Source organism: Solanum pennellii, chromosome 9, assembly GCF_001406875.1.
Source record: "Solanum pennellii chromosome 9, SPENNV200".
NCBI lineage: Eukaryota > Viridiplantae > Streptophyta > Magnoliopsida > Solanales > Solanaceae > Solanum > Solanum pennellii.
The window spans coordinates 53,146,369-53,164,689 of NC_028645.1; the positions used below are offsets into that span (position 1 = coordinate 53,146,369).

General features: G+C 34.1%; 1 protein-coding gene across 2 annotated transcripts; it reads right to left on the minus strand.

Annotated features, from left to right (window-relative positions):
* Nucleotides 1-2,879: 2,879 nt before the first annotated feature.
* Nucleotides 2,880-16,468, minus strand: LOC107031412 (putative tRNA pseudouridine synthase). Of its 2 annotated transcripts, XM_015232769.2 has the most exons (8): nucleotides 16,264-16,468; nucleotides 16,156-16,191; nucleotides 9,450-9,562; nucleotides 9,193-9,341; nucleotides 5,602-5,746; nucleotides 4,378-4,800; nucleotides 3,386-3,812; nucleotides 2,880-3,175 (listed from the first exon to the last, which is right to left on the minus strand). In XM_015232769.2, the coding sequence occupies exons 1-8, from the start codon at nucleotides 16,442-16,444 to the stop codon at nucleotides 3,159-3,161; spliced, it is 1,491 nt and encodes a 496-aa protein (XP_015088255.1). In that variant the 5' UTR covers nucleotides 16,445-16,468; the 3' UTR covers nucleotides 2,880-3,158. The 2 variants fall into 2 exon arrangements, with proteins under 2 accessions (XP_015088255.1, XP_015088254.1); XM_015232768.2 differs by lacking the exon at nucleotides 2,880-3,175 and having other exon boundaries at nucleotides 3,196-3,812; nucleotides 16,264-16,444.
* Nucleotides 16,469-18,321: the final 1,853 nt, after the last annotated feature.

An 18,321-nucleotide genomic window follows, 5' to 3' on the forward strand; every position in this document is an offset into this window, starting at 1 on the left:
ATATATATATATATATATATATACACACACTTTATTATATCAACAATGTATATGTATCTCTGATACATAATTATACATGATTGTAAACTATGTATACAATATCAATAGATTGTATACATGATTAATTACCTGAGTGGATTTCTTTTAAAAATAATTACTTACTTTAAATATACTCTTTAATTATTACCATTTATAGCAATATCTAACAATACTATATATATTATTATATTTATCCTTCTCTCGCCTCTTTCTTCTTTTTCTCTCTTGCCTTTTTAAATTTATCTCTCTTTCTCCCTCTTTATCCCTTTCTTTCTGTTATTTTTTCTCCAATCTCTTTCTTTTTTCTGTACGTTGTTCTTTCTCCATTTCTTTCTTTCCGTACATTGTTCTGTCCTTTCTTTCTTTATGCTGCTCTTTCTCCTTCTGGTTTTATTATTCTTTCTCTCTTTCTTTCTCTTTCTACTTTCTTTCGTATAGTAGTCAATAATTTGTAGACTAAATAAATTTTGTAGTGATAATTAACTAGACAAGTAATTAATCGTACCAAATGAAAAGAGATAATAAACTGAAAAATGAACAAAACTTGAATTGACATGTATTCGACATATATTAAAGTTGAATTAGATGAGAACTAAACATGAATGCAAAATATAGCAAATGAAAAAGTACTCTATGATCTGTAATCTGAATAAAATTTGTACCAATAAAGAATTAAAGACGTAATTAAATCGTAACAAATCAATGAATAACTTATAAAATAAATTAAACTTGTATTAAAAATGTATTACACTAATATTAAAGTTGAATTAGAAAAGAGAATTAAGCATGAATAAAAATCGTAACTAATGAAAGACCGGACAACAATTTATAGAGTGAATTAAACTTGTATCAATAATGAATTAAACAAGTAATCTAATAGTAACAAATCAACCCAAAAACTATAAAATAAATTTAATTTGCATTAAAATTGTATTATTACAAAATACTAAAGTTGAATTAGAAGAGAGAATCAAGAACGAATGAAAAAGGTAACTAATGAAAGACAAGATAATAATCTATAAATGAAATTTAACTTATATTATTCATGAACGAAACATGTATTATATGTGTCTTGTATATTATTTTTGGTTTGTATCAGTAAGAACATGAGTGATATTTGCAATATGTATTAAAAATGTATTGTGCATGTATTATAAGTGTTACCTAAATTACTTAAGTTGATATTATTAAAAAAAGTGTGAAATTTGCAATATGTATTGTAAATGTAGGATATATTATTCATGATATTAATACAATTAGGAAACATATCTAATACAAACGCGATATAGTTTCGTAAACTTCATTCTTTTTGAGCTTCAATCAAATATATCTCCTAAAATTAATTCTAAACTTAACCAAACCATCTTGAAATTGAGGTACAAACTTCAAACGATTTTCAATTATTCGTGGGAACAACCTATCCAAACTAATCGCAAACGGAAGAGCAGAAAATAATCTAATCATACCAAATGAAGAAACATAATAAACCGTCAAATGAATTAAACTTAAATTAAAAATATATTACACACATATTAAAGTTGAATTAGAAGTAAATTAAAAACGCATGCAAAATGTAGCTAATGAGAAAAGCATTATGTGTTTTCTAAACTGAATAAAACTTGTATCAATAATGAATTAAACAAGTAATTCAATCATAACAAATCAACCAATAAACTGTAAAATGAATTAACTTGTATTAGATGTGTATTATATAAATATTAAAGTTGAATTAGAGAAGAGAATTAAGCATGGATAAAAAATGTAACTAATGAAACACTAGACAATGACCTATAAAGTAAATTAAACTTATATCAATAATGAATTAAACAAGTAATCTAATAGTAACAAATAATAATTATAAAATAAATTAAATTTGCATTAAAAGTGTATTAGAATTAGAAAAGAAAATCAAGAAAAAATAAGAAAAAATTACTAAGAAAAGACAAGACAATAATTTATAGACTGGATTAAACTTGTATTATTAATGAATAAAACTTATATTATATGTATCTTATAAATTTTTTTGGTTTGTATCACTAAAAACATGAGTGATGTTTACAATATGTATTAAAATGTAGTGTGCATGTATAATAAGTGTATTACCTTAATCATTTTGTTTGTATCACTAAGAAGAGAGTAAAGTTTGCGATATGCATTAGAAATGTATTGTTCATGAGTAAAACTAATATTATATGTCTTATAAATTATTTGATTTGTATCACTAAAGAAATGAGTGATATTTGCAATATGCTTTGTAAATGAATTGTTTATGGATAAAACTTATATTACATGTGTCTTATAAATTATTTTAATTTATCAGTAAGAAAATAATGACAATTACAATATGCATTAAAATGTAATGTGAATGTCTTATAAAAGTTTTATTAATGATTTCAAGATAGTTATTTATATGAGAATTTCAAAGATGAAGAACTTTAAAATAAAAAAGAAAGAAAGAAGGGGAGGATAATAATGATAGGAAAAGAGATAAAAGAAGAAGAATAAAAGAAAAAAGCAAAGGAAGAGAAAAAGTGCACCAAAAGAGGCAAGTGACTGTACAATTTTCTTAATTCCAAAAAAATGCTATATTTATTTTAAAAAATTATATTAACATAAATGGTAAATATTTATTAGATATAGCATATTTATGTTTTTTATCATTGTATATACATATAGCATTTTGTTGAAAATAATTTTTGTTTTTACGCATTGATAAGTGAGCCTAAATTATTTAACTTAGAGAGAGAATGAGAATTATATGGTATTTGAATTTATTGAAGAAAAGTTGGTTCAAAAATATTTGTCCGTGTTCTATAAATAAACTATTTTCTTCTTTGATAAAAATAAAAAGAAAAAGTGAAGATAATGGCAAGTCAGAGTTATTATTGCATATCCAAGTAGGTAGAGAGAGTAATAGTTGTCTGGTGGTCATAATTTTGATTGTGGAACAGACTTGTCGACATGCATGCCCAAAAGGTCATTTTTCTTTTCTTTTTTCTTTTTGAAACCGGTAACTTTCCAAAAGGTCATTTTTCTCCAAGTTGCCAATTTCCATCCTTGTTTTAGCAAATACCAAACAGAGGTTTTATCTTTGATTGATGCTCCTAACAATTTGACCATCACACGACACCAGACTCTGCACAGGAGAAACACAAATCATTTCAATGATACAATTCCATAAAACCAATTCAAACTTGTGCACCAAATGATACAAGATGGTGCAGTACGAGGCAGAAACATATTTTATTGTTTTTACATACACCTGACCTGGGCCTAACATCCAGTAAGCCAAGGAAAGAGGAGACGGCTCAACAGAACATCAAATTAGTGATAATGCATAATGTACCTTGAGCCAATACTGATGGAAACTTAGTTCTGCTATCATACTGTGCCTTCCACAATTTCCAAGCAACCCTTACTTCTTCTAATTGATAATCTGGAATGCTTGTGTTTGCATCAAGTATTTCTACCCACTCACTCCAAGGGGACTTTGAAGGGTCTAAAAATCTAGAAAGCTGAGGTAACAATGTAGAGTAGTAGAAGTCATCAACTGCCTTGAGAATATCGTCTGATTCCAACAATGTCAACATTTCAGGTCTTATTATGTTGCCTGGATGGTTTCTCAAAGCAAAATTGTTCCCCTTCAAAACCAAAACTTCTGATGGAGCTAGGGGTAACACAATCCTTGAAAACTTGCATAACGACATTCTCAAACTATCATGTGGTAGAAGATTGCGTTTTATTGCAACTGCTGTCCCTACCATTTTGCGTATCTGAAAAAGAGCAACAATATAAGCTTAGACGCATACAACATATCTTGTCAACACAAACAAAGATCACAACAAAGCAACATGAAACTGAATAAAGACAAGATACAACTGCATGTAATGAAACCCAAGAAAGTAAACAACAGTTCATTCTGCTTGGTTATTAAGCTGCCAAATTGAAAAATCACTGCCCATCTTCTTGGCTGATGCATGGGCTCAAGGACGAGTATCCCATATAGTTATGTATACAACAAGCAAAATAAAGTTCTAACAAATTTTGGGTGTATCAAATAAAAGAAGATACCAGTGTATTTTGCAGGATCCATAAGAAGGATTCACATTTATGTCCACCCCAATTGAAATGTGTACATCAAGGCAAATGAGAATCTTGGTAATACAACTACAATACATTTCTTCCTGTGGAAGACAGATCCTTGCTTACCAAGTGGCACCCTTGTTCAATGGACAAGTATCCAGGCGTTATTAATATTTTTAGCAAGTTGAAGAGTGTTCCTTTTTAAAACGTTTTAGAAAGAATGAACAGGGCAAAATGATAATCAAAGAGAATTACTTGATGTAACATGAATGACTCTCCACAGATGGAAACTTCAACATAATTCATGCCGAGCAACTTCTCCAATTTTCCACAATGACAGTGAAAAATCCTTCGGAAATGAGCAGAGCTAAGTTTATCTCTTGCATCGGGTTCATGGAGCCATCTTGCTTGAATTGGTATAACAGAATTAAGATCCTTTGAATGACTAACTTTCAAATTACAGTTGCCTTCTGCATTTTGATTTTCAGCCTCAACAATCGTCACAACCCGCTGCTCTTTACGGTTTTGTTCTCCATCAATTTCCTCAGACCCAGATATTTCTTCCTCACTAGAGGGCCTCCCTTTTTTTAAGAGACTGTCATTTTTTAACAAGTTTCTGGCAGGAGATTGTTTCCTGTACTTGGATCGTATTGTGTAATTGTGGAAAGGATGTTCTCCCTGCAACCCAAATCACAAACAGCAAGTGAAGAGAGCAGAATCATTGTCTTTTATCAATGGAAAACAACTAGATATCATAAAATGAAATCACTCATCTACTGAATTGGCACGTAACATTTTCTAAAGTTTCGTGAACTATCCTAGTGAAACCTAATGTCAGTCCTTTTGGGACTAATATAGAGAATAATTCTTTTATTTTATGACAAGGTTAACCCGCAGCCGCTACTCTTTGGATGTACAAGGTAAAAAATCCTCTTCTACGCAATAGCTCACAAACCACACAGGAGAGCTCTTGAAGATACAAACCGGAGAAAAATTTAAGTTTTGAAAGGTACGCCATATCACTGTTAAAGAATGACAAAAGTCTCACATGGTGGTTAATCAGATAGGTGGACTCCTTATAAGACTTGGGCAATCCTCCTCCTCCCTTTGAGCTAAGCTTTTGGGGTGTGAGTTAGGCCTAAGACCTCAAAATGGTATTAGACCAGGGTCCGTCCCACCTGATGTTGGGACCCTCAAAATCAAAATTGTCCACGCACCAGATACTAAGCACCGGGCGTGAGGTGGGCATTAAAAAATGACAAAAGTCTCACATCGATGGTTAATGAGATGGGTGGCCACCTTATAAGGCTTGGACAATTCTCATCCCTTTGAGCTAGCTTTTGGGGTGTGAGTTAGGTCTAAGACCTAATTTCACATCACAATACAAATCACTTATAAATTGAGGAATATAAAAGAAAATTTTAAAGAATATGAAACACAGCTATTAAAAGAAAATCAATCTAATGGACTTGAAAATACCTCGAAAGAATTCAGTATGTCATTAAATTTGGCTATATGGTACTCGATTTCAGAAGAAGCAGAATCATTCTTAATCCCAATGATTTCAGCAGGAATGAGATAAGAATACTTGCGTGCATTACACTCTCTTCTGGCATCAAACCTCCTGAAACTCGTTTAAAATGAATTAACTATAAAGGATCAGAAAACAATAACTGTTATATCATTTTCAAACTGAATAAAGACATATCATACAGAAGACAGACTAGCAAATGATCAAATGGACCAATATCATGCAACAATGTAATGAAGGAACCCTACTAATAACTAACTGACACGAAAAGAAAACCATAACTGCTACATCATTTTCAAACTGAATTAAGATAAATCAAAGACAGCAGATAGACAGGCAAATCGCACAAATTGACCAATATCATGGAACAATGTAATGAAGGAAGCTCTGTCCTCCCTACTAATAACTGAAACGACTCAAAGAGAATACAAAGATAAACTCCTTTCCTCACCAGCATCAAGGGCCCAGAATTCTGTAAGGACCAGTCTGATAATTTTGAGTATTAGAACCCTTTTCCCCTAAATGACACATCCTATAGCTTCAAAGTGTGAATTATGACTTGCGAGAACGGATGACATGGATCCCCAGGGACCTGGATGTATTTTAGAAAAGAATACTAAATACTAGAAGTTTTGGAGAAAACAAAGGTTTAACCAAAACCAAAATTTGGAGTAAACGAGTTCAGAATCGAGACTTGAAAGCTCCTGTAAGTTCAGAAAATGATTTAGGACTTGGTTGGATGGTCTCTGGAGACTCGGGAGTAATTCAGACACTTAGGTAGTGAACTAGAGAATTAAGAAAATAAAAGCTGACCACGGTCAAATATATGCTTAGATGACACTAGATTGGTAATTTGAGTATTCCAACGGGTTTATAGGGTTTTTTAAAGTGATTTGCATATTTGGTTTCCATCCCGATGGATTTGGATGTGTTTCGGGCAGCAAAACAACGAAAGAGACCAAATTTTTTATTGTTGGTGCCATCAATTGTTGTTCTTTAAAGTTGTGTGATAGTGTCGTGGTCGTGTAGGAGGCTAGGCTCATAACTCATGGCTTTGTGGGCTGGTAGACGCAATTGTCAAGGGGGCCAGGGGTCTCTGTGGTCGCGTACGGAGAGCTACAGCTGCGAAGTGCAAGGAATGAAGGACCCAGGATAGAGAGAGGGGGGCCTGACGTTTATAGAGAAGGAATCTGGGTAGACTTACGAATCCCAATTCAAACTTACTATTCAAATTACGTTTTTGGAGCTCTAAATCTCGGATTTTGGCAATTTTTGAAACAATCAACTCATATTGATAAGAGGGTAAGTATCTGACCTTGATTCTAGTATTTTCCTATGATTCCTTAATCCTAATTAGCACTTTAATCCAATTTGGGGATCGATTAATGATTGGGATCGAATGAAAATTGAGATTTGAGATCTATAGGCTTGTGAGTGATCCAATTCTAGAAGATCTTTATGGTTTTGACCTCAGTGGCTCAACGTTAGATTTTTGTTGACCGAATTCTTATCATGTCAATACGGGACTTCATCTTCAACAATTGTATCCTCCCTCCAAAAAATAAGATGGGGCGGGCAAGGGTATGACCAGATAATCGAGGAGATCGTATTTTTTAATAGATTGGGAGCTATAAAAAGAATTACAGAAAAGAAAGTCCATTTGTTGACATCGTGGCACTTGGCTCGAGGTAAGTTCAGACTTGACTCAATAGGGGATAGTTTTCCTTGATTAAACAATTAATGTAGTATATTAAGGGTAAGGGTGTGCCGTATAAGCAAGGTCCTGAGAGGTTATGGAAACATCAGGTGACTTGACATGTCTTAAGTGCTGAATTGATTTAATTACTTCAATAATTGATATGTAAGAGGAACTTCATGCTAAATGACAAATCCAATAACATTGATGCCAGATGGGCTTTATCTTGAGCAAATTGCATATAAGATGACATGACTACTTGAAAACTCGCTCTATGGAAATTTTCCTACCATGCTTCTATCTGGTGATTATAATCGTGACTGAGAAATTGATATCAGACAAGCACGTGGAAACTATCTGAACTAGATATGACTTATTGATCATGAAAAGGTGCATATTGAGATCGTCTGTGATGAGAATGATAGCACGTTGATAGAGTATGCACTGCACGTGGAGTACGACATATGGACAACCCAGTTTTTCTCCCCCATGAACCGTTGGGCTGACCAACCCCAAGCCCATCCACGTGTACATAGGTTTTGAGGATATTGATTTATTTGGTGTTGTCCATGAGTTGCCACTTTACATGATATGCATTGGATTGATATGCACATCTCCATTTGATTGAGTTGGTTTGTGCTAAATCCCACCATATTAAATGATTTATTACATATTGATGAGTTATATCTTTCTATTTATATTAACTATTAAAGATTATCTTATGTCTAAGTGTGGTCGTAAGCATTCCAAAGACCAACTCTCACCACTACTTTGTTGAGGTCAATGATTTATTCTTCTGGTTACATATCGATTATTTATTTGTTATTTTCTATTTGTTACATATGGATGATCTATTCTTGTTGCTTATGACTGAACAACATTTACTGGACTACATCACCCAGCAGCACCGATAGAAGTTGAGAGTTCTGTAACAAAGTCACAACCGAGACAACAATGAACCTTAGGCGGTGAATCTTCTCAGTCTCAACCGAGACAACAATGAACCCAAGGCGGTGAATCTTCTCATTTATCTTTTCAATTTACTTCTTACAAGCACAATTTGTCTGTTTGGTAATTTCTGGTTGAGGAAAACTTAGGCACCTAACTGGAGAAATAGAAAGCTTGAACAAGACCGCAAAATGAACGCCTGGAGAATAGATATCTCGAGGGTAATAACTTGGCTACTAAACTCCATGAAATTCGACATAGGTAAATCATATTTGTTCTTCCCACTGCTAGGGATGTTTGGGAGGCTTTTAGAGAGACTTAATCTGATATATATATATTTATACAGTAAATGCCTCTCTGATTATTTAATTAAAACTTAAAACTGCGAAACGCTAGGCAGGGGGATGAGAAGTGTTACGATTTACTATACTGAGATGGTTCACTTATGGCAAGAATCAGATCAATGCTATAATGAACAACTGATCAGCAGAAAGGATAAGAAAACATAAAGGACATAACAGTCTGCACTAGAATGCTTTTGATGCTATGTCGTAGCCTTCCAATTAATGAAGTACATTAGGGAGTATTTTCTTACTTTATGAGTTATGCTTGTTTCAGGTTAGCCCAAAAAATTTACTTGCTATAACCCGCAGAAAGGAAGGAAATATGTTTTTGTTTTCACTTCTAACCTCAAAATCTGCGCATTTACAAGATTTTTACAAGCAAAGTTACAAGTTTTTCCTCCACAATTAATGATAATGAAAATTCAATTCTCAACCAAGAACAGAATAAACAAAAGTCTCTAGGTAAATGTGCTTCTATCTGTGGTTATCAATTGGACAAGAACGAAAGTGACAGTCACAGGCTAATTAAGAAATAGGAGACAGAAACTAACTTTTTTGAGGGTAGAATACTGAAAACTCTGATATTTTCTGGAAGACTCGAGTTCAAGCAATTAGCAAGAGTGATCCCATTTGGATCATCCTCCCATGCATCTGCAGGAATCTCCATTTTAAGAGATATCATTGTCGCCAAGGAATGAACCTAATATGTATTTTTGAAATAAAATCAGCATGATGGCAAGAGAAGACACTTTTAGGGGAGAAACAAAAACAAATGCCATACGCAAGTTATTCTAAATCTCTAGCTTACTCCTTTATCGGTTCGACTACTTCTCGCCCAGCCAATTTTATATAAATTTCCAAAATTACTTTCTCGAATACCACCAGCTTTGAAGATAGCTTTTTCCAGTTCACCTTCAATGGCTGCATTACAGAACTTGCAATGGTTTAGTGAAACCCCACATGACATCTAGACTAACAGAACATGTATGCAAGTCAAGTTTTATGCAGCATGTAAAAAAATAGAGTATTGCCACGGCTAACTCAAATTATCATACACAAAATACTGAAATAAATTCCATGAAAAGTTCTCCTCCAACAAAGCACATCCATGAAGCAGATGACCCAAATTTACAAGTATAATTATACATTAAACCCTGCAAGTTCCAATTCAGTCGATAATATGTTTACTATAACACCCCAAATGTTAATTTCCCAAGCAAGACAATCCACCAACCTAGATAAAAATTGCTACTAGTGAATACATTAATCCTAAATATCACTAAATAGTCCTGTATTTTAGTATATAAGCCATTTCCAGTCGTACTTCTATGCTGAATATCATGAGTAACAATAAGTGAAACCCAATAAAAGACCACCAAATATCAAGAAATAGTGAGAGTTTTCCACTAGTTATCATAAGTCAAGCAAATCATAAATACCTTGAGAAAAATTTTAGGACAAAACAGAAGATATAGAACTTCCATTCCATTTCTTTTTCTCCTCTCACCATAGAGAAGGTTGGAAGTAATTATTTTTAAATTGGTAATGGAGAAGGTAGGAAATAATTGAGAAATGTAAAAAATGGACTTCTAATAAAGTATTATCATTTTCCTGTAAGATCTTTTAAGAACTGAATCATAGTATGCAGGAGAGAAATATCAATTTATTTCAGAAAGTAGCAGGTAGATACTGATCATGAGCCCATTTATTGGTTTTTAGTAATATGTTCTGCCAATGGTAAGTCTAGATTTTGATGAATATTTACATACGGAGTTCATCTATTCTCTGTCTCTTGTGATATTCAATTCTTTAATCCTCCGCCTTAACTATTGTGATATTCTATTCTTTGATCCTTCGTCTTAACTCTTAGTCATTCGGTATATAAAAAAGAATCCTCTCCTCCAATCTAAAGTCTGGCAATGAGTGGAACAGCTGAGGGCCATTCCAAAAATACATTTTAACAACTAATGTGGGACATTTATATTTGTTAACCAGTTCTAGGGTTTACACATGAATTGAAATTCCTTTATTTTCTTTTTTCCTTTTTTTCATTTGAGGCAAGGGTCTTCTGGAAACAGTCTCTCTACCTCCATGAGGTAAGGGGTAAGGGCGTACACTCTACACTCCCCAGACCTCACTTTGTGGGATTTCAAAGGGTATCTTGTTGTTGTTGTAATCTTTTAGAAGAACAAAGTGACTCAACGGGCTGAAGAGTATATTCAGCAGAAAGTGAAGGCTAAAAGGTGGACCTAATGCAAGGAGAAAAGTGGCTCAAGAGCCTAAGGAGTATGCTTGCCGTCTATGTTGCTCAGACTCTCCAAAAATGTTGCCGCACCCGTGTCGGAATCTATGAAAATGCACAATTTTTGAAGTATCTTACATGCACCTGTCGACATTTTTTAAGAGTACGAGCATCATTGCTTGCCGTAGAGTTGGTGTCTCAATGGGCTAAGCTGAGAAGAGGAACTCGAAGCGACTAACAGACTAAATTGAGAGAGAGCACAAAGATATTAAACAGATGAGATCTAATGTATGTTGTAGACTATGAAAACATGTGAAAAAATCTGATCATTCAACACTCACCAAAAAAATTGAGAATCCAAACCCAAAACAGAACCATTACAAATTATTTTGAGAATACTTTAACATGTTTATTGCAGCAGCTATGTTTTGATAAGCTTATGCTCTCTCTCATCGCGTCTACAAGCTTCATCCAGCATTATGTTCCACGATTTGATGGTCATTATGACCAGTGTGTCAGCAAAAAACTTTCTCAAATCAAAAGAACAGTGGAAATAGCTTTAAGAGTTCACGACAAGTGGTCATGTAAACAACTGAAGCACAAAAGGCAGAGGTAGACTAGTCGAAATAAACAAATCTGAAGGCTATAGGCAATGGATCATTTGATCTTGGAGACAGTTCTTTCCAAAGTCACCTCCAAGCACATATGGCCTCTTATCAAAAAAAGTACCAAGGCTCTTCTGTCACTTAAAAGTAGAAACTTTATGCACTCTGAATTGGCACTCTACACCAAGTTGAAGCTTCGAGGAAGTCAAAGAATCAGTCAAGAAATATGGTGATAAGGCAAAAAGATGTGGTAGGATCCTCGAGCCCTTCAAGTCTCTACTCAAGTAAGCATACAGAACAACAGCAAAAGAAAGAATTTACCCAGGTGAATAAGTGAAATCACCTAGTAAAAGAAAGAGTGAATAAGTGTTTTTGCTTTTACACAAGTAGAAGCCTTCACATCCTAGCAAAGGTATCCATCACAAGATGTGTTGTAGGTGCACATCAATGGTTTAAATTATGTAGTGGAACCAGGTTTTATTTGAGAATGCGTAGGGGGCGAGCCCATTATCCGCTGAATTTTTATTTTCTTTTAGAAGGTAACATTATTATCCACTGGCTTCTGAAGTTGTAATGTCAAATTCTCAATTATCAAATCAACAACTATGCATCTATGCCTCAACCCCAAATAAGTTAGGTCGGTCATATGATCCTCACTGGCCACGTGATGGTGGTGCTCAAGTTTCAAGACCCTTCACTCGTAGCAAAGCTAAGGAGCTAAAGGCATTGGAACTACTTATGTCGAAGTGGGGGGCATCAAAGGACCACTTGGAGAAGTCCACTTCGTACTACACCTCACCTTGGTAGAAGAAAGATCAAGTAATAAGCTCGGACTTGAAGAAGGAAAAGAAAAGAAGGTTGGGACAAAAAAACTGGAGCAAAATGTCACCAAACTTCAAATGCGGATCTTTTCCTTCCATTCTGCCCTATTTTTTGCTAAACCCATACGAACTCCAAGAGATTATAAGTCTTTCAATATAGTGTTCTTCCACATGATTTTAGGTCTACCTTCCTTTTCTTTTTATGACAAGGGAAACCCGCAGCCGCTACCCTCTGAATGTACACCGGGTAGAACTCCCGATCCAATGCAATAGCTCGCAAACCACATAGGAGAGGTAACCCGCACTAGGCAAGCCCGGTGCGACGAACTCGACCTAGAAGGCAACCCCTCACACTAGTTCCACACATACAAACAGTGCATCTAGAGGTTGACGTAGGATGTGACCAAACCATCTCAAATAACCTTCTCTCATTTTATCATCACTACACTGGCAACTTTTACCGGATAGTCATTTTTAAGCTTGTCTAATCTTGTATGACTGCACATTCACCATAGCATCCGCTATTCCGGAACACTTATATTGTGAATACTTTTGACTTTAGAGACCCAACATTCGCTCTCGCACAACATTGTTATTCTGACAGTTATATAATTTTTTCTTTTACTTTTGTAAATATCCTTTTATCACATATTACTCCGACAATGCTTCTCCATTCAACCATTTTATTTTATTCTTAGTGTAACTTCTACATTTATGTCATATCAGTCTACTTTAACATCAAATTTAAATATCTTAGTTGTCTACATCTAGGCAACGTAGTCCTAACCCATTGCAACTTAACTTCACTCTTCTATGCCATTAATGTCAAGGAAAAGATGTTCGAAAAGAAAACAATAAAAGATGTAGCTTCCAAAGACAAGTAGCACTTGGGTTGCACTAACCATATGTGTGGTAACAAGAAAATTTCCCCAACTTGAGAGAAATCTTCAAAGACAATGTGAAATTTGGAGATAACTCGAAACTTCCCAAAATAGGAAATGTCAGACCAGAATTTAACAAAACGGATAGAATTGATTTAAATCCCTTATATACCCTTTTGACCATGCGGAGGACCTACTAACTAAGCATTTGCTAATAGGCCTATCAAGTGAATTAAGGATGTCATGTGCAAAAGATAAAATTTCACACTTGTAGCACAAGTAAGCAAATAATGTTGACTAAGTTGTGGTGAGATGGTTGGGATCCCTCCACCCTTAACCAAAGGTCTCGGATTCGATCCCCGGGTATAGAAAAGATCATGTTGGGAGCAGAAATGGGCCCTGCAATGCACAAATTGGGATTAGTCGGGCTACAATGCGTGTATTAAACACCAGGTTGGAACCCAAGGAAAAAAACCAGTCATGTTGAACAGTCATGTTTTACTTCTTTTTTTGGTTAAGTAATTAAATTGTATTAGAAGTCATCAAGGAGATGCAGCAAAGTCATCAAGGAGATGCAGCGGTTACAGCTAAAAATTGCTTCAAACAGAATAAAAAACATGAAGCTAACTGAGCAAAAACCTGCAAAGCAACAAAAGAGATACCCCCTTAAACCCTTTTGTGCTAGAATTAGGGAGCTAACAAAATCCAAATATTATCCATACTATTTAAGGGAGAGAGAGTGACATAAAAAGACTAACTAAACACCTAGTCTTATGGTATTTATGGGAGTTGATATTCCATCAAAGGCCAAAGCATCCACAGTTCCTCCCTTTCTATATGCTCAAAATAATTATTGATGTGGTCATCCTCCCAATCCTTTTGATGGTGTTGTCAACTCTCCACATATACAGCTAGCATAAGCATCTTTGGTGGAGAGGGGCATAACCCATTGAAGGCCAAACAATGAGAAAAAGAAATGTCATATGCCAGCTGTTATGGGACAGTGCAAAAAAAGTTGGTCAACACTTCCATTGTCTTGTTTAAAGATAAATTATCAACCAAAGGAGACAGCTTGGTTGGGGCACTTTAGATTTGAGCACTTGAATTTCGAGAGAAGAATTTTTACAATACAACGTAGTTACTGGTATTCCAAATTTACTAGATTCTAGTATTTGAGAAGATAGTGTCAGCGGAAGAAGCACAAGGAGTCTTTTCTGTGAAAAAGGAACTCAAAAATCAGGAGAAGTGAAAGAACTTGTCCAAAGAAACAAATATTGGACTATAACCGAACACCAAATGGTGAAAAAGGTAATATGCAACATTAAGAATTGAATGTGGAAGAAATTCTCCGAGTAATTTTTGGACAAAAATCCAAAGCTTTCAAAATGCTTAAAATAAACTGCAAACAGTAATGAAGTAGGAAGGAGTAAGGACCATAGTATGACTTGCAGTATTTTTTCAAAATTTTATGAATTTAACGGGATAAAGAGATAGATGACGGCGACATACACTCCACAGCAAAATGAAGTGGGTGAAAGGGAGAACTGAATCATGAATATGGTGAGAGTCTACCAGGATTAAGAGACAAAGAAAATATAGCATGAAGCAGCATTGGAGTGTGCACCTTCTCAGTAGGAGTCCAGCATTTGTTTTGTAAGAAGACATGAGACACAAACAAACTTAAAATGAAAACAGACTTGATGGGTGTTGTTATTTTAAATTTTATTTTGCATTGCAAATGCACACGTGCCAAATGCAAAAGAAAGAAGAGAAGTGTGTAATTCGTGGCTAAAAACTTGTACAAAAACCGTCCAGCCTCAGTATATTGACAACATAATTAGCACGGAATCTTTTAGAAGGAAGATGTTTGGTAGTGGGACAAAAACAAAGCAAGGCATCATATGCCTAAAATACTAATGCCAAATAGCAAACCCATGGTGGAGAAAGCTGCAAAATATATGATATAGATTAGCCCAAGGAGTTTTAACGTGCGAAGCAAAGCTACTATTGAGACCTCACCAGAGTGTGGATACGTTTGAATGGTAAATAATGAGGTAAGTAAAAAACTAAAAATATGTCAGAGAGCATTTAAAGTAGGCAACAAAATGAGAAGATGTCAACCATTAAAAGAGCTCAAGCTCAATGCCAAGGTCGAAAATAGTTTAGGAGAATGGGTGTTCAAGACAAAAATGAAGACATAAGACTACGATCAAGTAAGACTTGTAGCAAATGATCCAAATAGGAGAGTGAGAAAGTGAGGCACTATACAATCAGATTGACATGCAATTGAAAGCTAAATATGAGTAAGAAATGGTAGTGTGATCCAATTTGCGGTTGCATGAAATTAAACAAGGTTTCCATAACACAAAGATATTGATTGAACACCAATGAAATAGTAGGAATTCTGCTACATCCCACGCTCACCTGATATATGTATGCAATCAGCCTTATGCTTATCAGTATGTAGATGGACAAACCTAAACAAATTTTATGTCCTTGCACCACAGCACATTGTGAGATATTATTGATTGAGGCATCATAACCAGTCAGGATTTTGTGTGGAGTATAGGGGGAAAATGAATGTTGATGGGTTTATGATTACATAGGGGGCCTAGTGTCAGTGGCATAGCTACCCGTGTCCAATTGGAGACCCTTCGTCGGAATATTATACCGTATATATACAAGTAAAATGATAAACAAAGTGGCTAAATAACATATTTTGGATACCTTGACACAACAATACGATGTAGTCTAGTGGTTTGAAAGAGTAAAGACACACAAACTTTAAAGTATTTGTTTTTTCACTTGGACACCCTCAGTGAAAATTTGACTCCGCCACTGCCTAGTGCAACTAACTGCATATGGGATGAAATGATACTGATAATAACACTAGCACTGTTTATAGCTAAGTGGAATTCGTATAATAGTTATTAAATTGAAAGGAGAAATAGGTAGAATATCTTACTGGACAGTTGATGTTCATCTCTTTGCATTTGCAAACCTGCAATAAACAATATTAGGGAAAAAACAACATTTAGGTATTTGACGTTGTGGTGAAAGAAAAAGAAAGGACCTCGATAATCAGAACCCACGTATCCCACGCGCATCACAACTTTCTTTTTGATGAAAGGTTCCCATTTATTGCTTTCCACAGATGATGTCGAAGAGCACAGCACTATCTTTAGGGTGCGTGAGCGTGAAAATCTCAGATTTGTGAGAGGGATTTGAGGAAGCCGCACACAAAGCCCTGCCATCAGACTAATCCGACGCGCACAACTATCCACAATAACTCGAGAAAATTAAATGGAAGTATCAAATAACTCTTGGTTCCATTTTTGAGAAAATGAGGTAAGAATGCTCTTAAGTTTTCAATTAAAAAAAAGGGATAAGTGGGTCCTTTTTTTTTCTCCTTTATTTTCTTGTTTTAAACATTAATAAAAACGGACAAAACTATTAATTTTAAAATTTAAGGATTCAAAATAATATTTTTAAAATTTTAATAAAATCCCAACTTAAAAGGACTTTGAAGAGTTCTTCATTAATTGAATAGAACCAAATGGCTGGGACGGTAAAGAAACGACAAGTTAGAAAAAAAATTCAATTTTTTTCATTTTTAAATCACTATTCAATACTTTCTGTTGTGTTTTTTTCCTAGCAAATTTTCTTTTCTTTTCTATTTCAAAATATCAAAACTAGGGTTTCATAAAGAAGAAAATCATTATCATATATCTATAACTTTTTTGTTATTTTGCATTGCATTTATTCCGCTTGAAGTTAAAATTAACTCAAAAGAGCTTTTTCGTCCGTATAAAATTATTTTGTGTTAATGATTTAGCCAATTTAGTTGTTTCAGCCAACAACTTTTACAGTTGTCTGGACAACTACTAAAGTAATTTATAAGAATAATTGTGCATATCTTTCAGATACCAAATGGTCCAACAACTGCATGTAGCTGTCGGACGATTAGATAAGTTGTTCCCACAACTACAACAGTTGTTAGACAACTGTGTTCAGTTGTTGATCAATTGATTAGTTGTAGGACAAACAATATAATTATTGATGTTTAATGTATTATAATTACACATTTTCTATTGATCCTATTAAATTAATTTTATATCATTTACTAACTTTTTAACTATTTTAGTGTAGATATAATGTGTCAATATAAGAGGAAAAGAATTGAAACATCTTCACTGAATCCAGATGCTAGAGAAAATGATGAGAGCTATCCGACTGCTAATAAAAAAGGTACTGCAACACTTCAAACTAGTAAGAGCAGCAATGACTTATTGAGATGGAAAAAAAATTGTAAGAGCAACAGTGACCTATTAAGTGAAGAAAAAAGTAACGAAAATAGAGAAAATTCAAGCGAAAAAAATTAGATGAGGAAAGTGATGGAGATAAATCTAATAAGAAGAAAAAGGTGATAAAAGTGAAAGTGATGGAGAAAGGCTTGATTCAAGTTTATGATTGCAATATTCATGTGTGTGATGAGATGACTTTTTTCACATTGATCCAACTCATTCTCATATTGTGGCCCAAACTACTCAAGCAAAGCGGGATGTTCAATTATTTGTTTGAAAATTTGTTGAATGTTGCATGCTCATATGAGCGTCTAAAAAATGTGTCAAGTAACCATTCTTGTGCGACATATGGACCATATGCTTGTATTTTTATTGATCACTTGCTTGTTTGGATGAATATGACTTGCCTTAACTTAGTTTATACTTAATAATGTACAAAATGGCTAGATTGATCTTCAATTATTATTAAACGACTTAGTTTATACTTAATAGTTTACAAAACGACTAAATTGATATTCAACTATTATTAAACCACTTAGTGTATACCTAATAATTTTACAAAATGATTAGATCGATCTTCATTATCATTTAAGGACTTAGTTTATACTTAATAGTTTACGAAACGACTAAATCGATCTTCAACTATTATTAAATGACTTAGTTTATACTTAATAATTTACAAAATGACTAGATCGATCTTGAGTTATTATTAAATGACTTTGTTTATACTTAATAGTTTACAAAATGACTAAATCTATCTTAAATTATTATTAGACGACTTAATTTATACTTAATAGTTTACAAGATGGATAGATCGATCATCAATT